The 4,557-nt window shown below is 40.3% G+C and overlaps 1 protein-coding gene across 1 annotated transcript; it reads left to right on the forward strand.

The window, feature by feature from the left end:
- Positions 1-284: 284 nt before the first annotated feature.
- On the forward strand, positions 285-2,336 carry LOC133838416 (zinc finger protein 182). The gene is made up of 3 exons (XM_062269504.1): positions 285-447; positions 510-1,152; positions 2,109-2,336. Exons 1-3 carry the CDS (start codon positions 372-374, stop codon positions 2,272-2,274), a joined length of 885 nt encoding a protein of 294 aa, XP_062125488.1. The 5' UTR covers positions 285-371; the 3' UTR covers positions 2,275-2,336.
- The last annotated feature ends 2,221 nt before the right edge of the window (positions 2,337-4,557 follow it).

Consider the following 4,557-nt stretch of genomic DNA (forward strand, 5'->3'; position numbering starts at 1 on the left):
GCAAACTAATTTTATTCTCGACCACATTCATGAGCACTCTGATCGCTTTGCAAGCAACTATCCCCTGCCATTCAACAAAAATGTTGAGCAAGAAAATTGTTTAAGTGTTTCGTTTTAAGTGGCCTCATGAAGGCTACTTGCATATCTTTTGCTTAACAATCGCTTTAAGCTTCGACAGTAAGCTTAACTTGCAAAGCAATTTGTAAATTGATATTTATTTGAATTCAGGATTGCCGTCTCGATAAATAATAGTGCTGCCAATTGATAAAACTATTTATTTATTTATCTATCGAGTTGGCAGCTCTGAAATTTTTACAGTTGTCAAGGCAAAGCATAATTTCCTTGGTGTTAATTTTACTTACTTTGCGACGATGCCAAAACTCTTTCACAGCTTGCTTTCGCATCGCTACGATCGCAAGATCGAGCATTTCTATGAGCGCTATGAGGGTAAGACTTTAGTGACTAATTAATTTGTACTATTTTTAATTATATGTTGCATTTTCCAACAGCTATTAGCCGCGTGGTACCCAACATGCCGCCCATGCCGCGTCCTTTTCCCAGCAGCGGCAGTCACCGCGGCTCCAACAGCAGCTTTAAACTCGCAACAGGCGAGTCAAAACCCAGCTGCCACTCATTTTACTATGGCAATCTTGAACCGAACCCCGATTGGCGTACTGGCGACAATGTGTCTATTGTGGAGCGTCGTCGCATGGAGCAGGCGAGTGACACACAGTTGATGGACATTGAAACAAATCCGGGCAGCGAATTCAGTCATACAATTTGGGAACTCGAGTTTCCTGGCCAAGAAGTCGTCTTTCCGGAGAACAAAAAGCACTGCGGCGCCAAGATGGGTAAAATTAAGGTAATATCCAAAGGTCGTGGGCGTGGTCGCAAGCCAGATTATCTGAAGCGTGCCGAACAGCAACTAAAGTTGCAACAAGCTCAAGCGGAGGCATCGCAGAAAGCCGCACAGGTTGCCAAAAAGACGCCGGAGCGACGTCGCTTTAAGCAACCCGGCGAGCAATTTGTCTGCGAGGATTGCAATAAGAAGTTCGATCATTCTTGGATGCTGGTGGCACACAAGCGCATTCACACCGGTGAGAAGCCATTTGTGTGCCCCAATGAGGGTTGCCAAAAGTCGTTTGCAGATCGGTAAATATCGTCAAATATAGTATTAACATATCATTCACTCAAGTTTAATATTTTCGATGAATCGTTACGATTTTTCAGAAGTACGATACAAAGTTTCGTGACATTTCGATAAACACTAGAAAAGGTAATCGCAATACTGGGGAAACGACTTTTAAGCTTATATTTATTTGAACCAAATGCATCTGCTAGAATAATGCAATTATATGGTGTATTTCCGCCAAAGAGCTGTTTAGGGGTGCAAAAGTTATCAAACTTGGGCAGCAAGAGGAAGAATATCGAAGAAGAATATCTATTGCCCTGTTTCCAGAACCACATTCGATCAAGTACCGTTTTCACAGCAAAAAAGGGAAAAAAATGAATGTGGACAAATATTAACCACCAAATCATAAATAGGCTAGCGATCAAAATCATGCAAAGTGCATAGTTTGGCACTCATTTTTTTTGTTTTTATAAATTTTTACTCCATTTCAATTTTACCTCGATAAAATATCGCGTGGCAGAAAAATTCACCAAAAAAGTGACCGATATTTCTACGTTCCGATACTTTCACATAGCTCACGAATGTAAAAAAAACATATGTATGTAGTTTTTTATGGGTTAACCCATAAACATTTTTACATTGGACTCATGGAACATTTTAAATATATTAAAAATACCGAGAAGCCCGGAGGTTTGGTGATGTGGAAACAGGGCATAAGTATTTGTATATTTTAGTATTGTTTCGACTTATAGTTTTGCATTATTTCAAGAAAGTCGGTTCAGAAATGATAAGGTTCCTGATCAATTTGATCGAATGGCCTCCCAATTGATTTTGTTCTACAGAATGTTATGTTATTTTATATTAAGTATGTTATACTACTATATTACACATTAAAACACATCTTCTATACGCAAGTATATATATATTTAATAGAAATCCTTCAAAAATCTTATACATGTTTTTTGAATATTAACAGCTCCAATCTGCGCTCACATCAGCGTACCATGGGTCATCATAGTTGGCAATTCCAGTGCGGACAGTGTAGCAAGTACTTTAGCCAAGAGTGTTACCTCAATCGGCACTCGTTGGATGCTTGTCGCAAGTATCTGATGTCCACACGTCACAAGAAACAATACTCGTAAAATGCAAAACTCAAATTGTTGTCTTAATTCTAATAAATTAATTTAAACAATTATGCAAACTATTTCAAGCTCACAAGAGTTTGTGAGTCTGTGTGTCTGTCTCGGAAGCAAAACCAATTTTGACGCCAACTGCAGCTACTTAACATTTCAAAGCCAAGTTGAGTGTCGAGTGTTGAGTGTCCAGTGCGTAGACAGAGTGAGAGAACAATTTCGAGTTTGGTTGAATGCAACTAAATTGGCTCATTAGAACTAAGGAAACAAAGAGCCATTTCTTTGGGTGTTTTAGCCCAACCAAAAAGAGGCAAAGTTTGAACTTTTGAAGTGCCTGCAACGAGTAAATCAAACAAACTTTTGCCACACACAGAGAGCACTTTGTTGCTGGCTGGACAATTAATGATCAGAGGGAGTTTTTCGTGTCCGGTCGACTTCGATTGTGGTCAAGCTTGGCCACAGTGTAAACCCCACAATGGCCACGACTTTGATGGCAGCAGCTGCATGGCCAAATGCAACGGTCAGAATGCAAACAGTTCGATGCCTGCCTTGGCACAGGGACAATGACAGCAACAACAGTGACAATGAGATTCGGAGACGGGGGGTAAAACGGGTAATGCGTTAATTTATGGTTGCAAGATAAACAAACGCCACGAACGCTGCAACGTTGAAGAATGATTTAAAGGTTCGGTCAAGTATGCAACGTGTGTCCACTAAAATGCAATTACTTAAGCGCCATGCGCGAACAATGTTCTGACTTGTGGCAACTAAGAGAATGGGGCTGCTAAAAAAGAGAAAGATACGGCGAGTGAGAGAGAGCTGCCATTAAATATTTGATGTAGCCGAGACGCGCGACAGGCGTCACATAATAAAATTGTAAAACACGAAATTTTATTGAGCATGGCTCTTAAGTTTAGCTTCTTTCTATTTTTGGCCAAGTTTATTGAACTGCCCCTTTGGAGAGAGGAGCAAATGACTGGCAAAGTGAATTTTTATGCCACCCAAAACGCATGCGGCACGCCGCTATAAAAACAAAAAAAAAAAAAAATGAAGAACGAAGTCGACAACAACAACAAAGCTGCAGACACTGTCGACTGTGGCAAGTGGCCCGTGCCACAACTATTCTTGCACCCCCTTGACGAGTATTTCATGTAGTCCTTTGCCACGCTGCCGACGTATTTTTAAACTAATTTTCCAACTGGGAGCATTTCGGTGGTATCCCGTGCAACGTGCCACAGCTATCAAGTTAGAAGATGCTAGGACATTGGTAATAGTAGCTGAAAGGAGGAAGAAGCATGGCTAGTTTGCCCGTAAATTATTTTAGCGCTTCAATTTGGCTAGTAAGGTGACCAGTTACGAGCTTGTGTTGCACTAAACTTGGCTAATTCAACTTCATTTGAGTTGCACCTACAGCGAGGAATACATTTAAAAGAACTTCAAGACAACTTGACGAATTGAATTATGAATATATTTTGCTGAACTGTAAGTGATAATTGCTTAAAGTTGAGTTTACGAATTGAATTATATTTTAAGTCTTTATAGTATGTAACAAGCTGTAGCGTATACTTGATGTCAGCTAGAGACGATAGAGTGGTGATAGGTATCTGATAGATACATTCAAAACAGATTTATAATATAAGTTTGCATGTAAGATTCATTGGGTCAGCTTGCCGGCACAATAGAACAACTCATTTTTGCAACTGCAACACAAAAACATTTTTCTGGCGAATTGTGATTAAATGCTTTTGTAATTTGATGTTTTTGACGGTAAATCTTTGACTCATTTATATGGTACTTCAACTGACGCAATTATTAATTGTACTTTAATCAGCAAAATTCTTTGCATTTACTTGCTCGTTAAGCGTCTGTCAGTCAAGCTGAAAATGTCGAATGCCGTTTATTAGCACATTCCGTGCTGCGCCTGATGGCTAGCACACAAAAAAAGCCCGCTGTGCGACGCTAAATTTTGCGGTTCGTGAAAAGAAACGTCAGCACAACAAGTTCAGCCAGCGTATCCTGGCAAAATTTATGACCTGCCGCACACAAGACAAGTCACAAAACCCAAGGCACGTTCACTCATTCACACTTTAAGTAGCATTTAAGGTGCAGCAGGTATGTTGTGTATTGTTAGTCGTATATTTTGACAAATTTATTTACTGCGGCACTTTATAGTTACGCTTCTTATACATGGCATGGATATTTTGCGCGGCATTTCCCTGCAGCTCGGCACTTGGACCAGCCTCCGTGGACTGTCTACGAGACTGAAAGCGATCGTGTCCTTGACGGTCCGGC

This window comes from Drosophila sulfurigaster, chromosome 2R (genome assembly GCF_023558435.1).
Source record: "Drosophila sulfurigaster albostrigata strain 15112-1811.04 chromosome 2R, ASM2355843v2, whole genome shotgun sequence".
In the NCBI taxonomy this organism is placed as follows: Eukaryota; Metazoa; Arthropoda; class Insecta; order Diptera; family Drosophilidae; genus Drosophila; species Drosophila sulfurigaster.

Bases quoted from the DNA above. Each gene is read 5' to 3' on its own strand.
- LOC133838416 (XM_062269504.1), top strand. From the start codon at position 372: ATGCCAAAACTCTTTCACAGCTTGCTTTCGCATCGCTACGATCGCAAG. The intron at 448-509 runs GTAAGACTTTAG...ATTTTCCAACAG, and splicing joins TTTCTATGAGCGCTATGAGG to CTATTAGCCGCGTGGTACCC. The intron at 1,153-2,108 runs GTAAATATCGTC...GAATATTAACAG, and splicing joins CAAAAGTCGTTTGCAGATCG to CTCCAATCTGCGCTCACATC.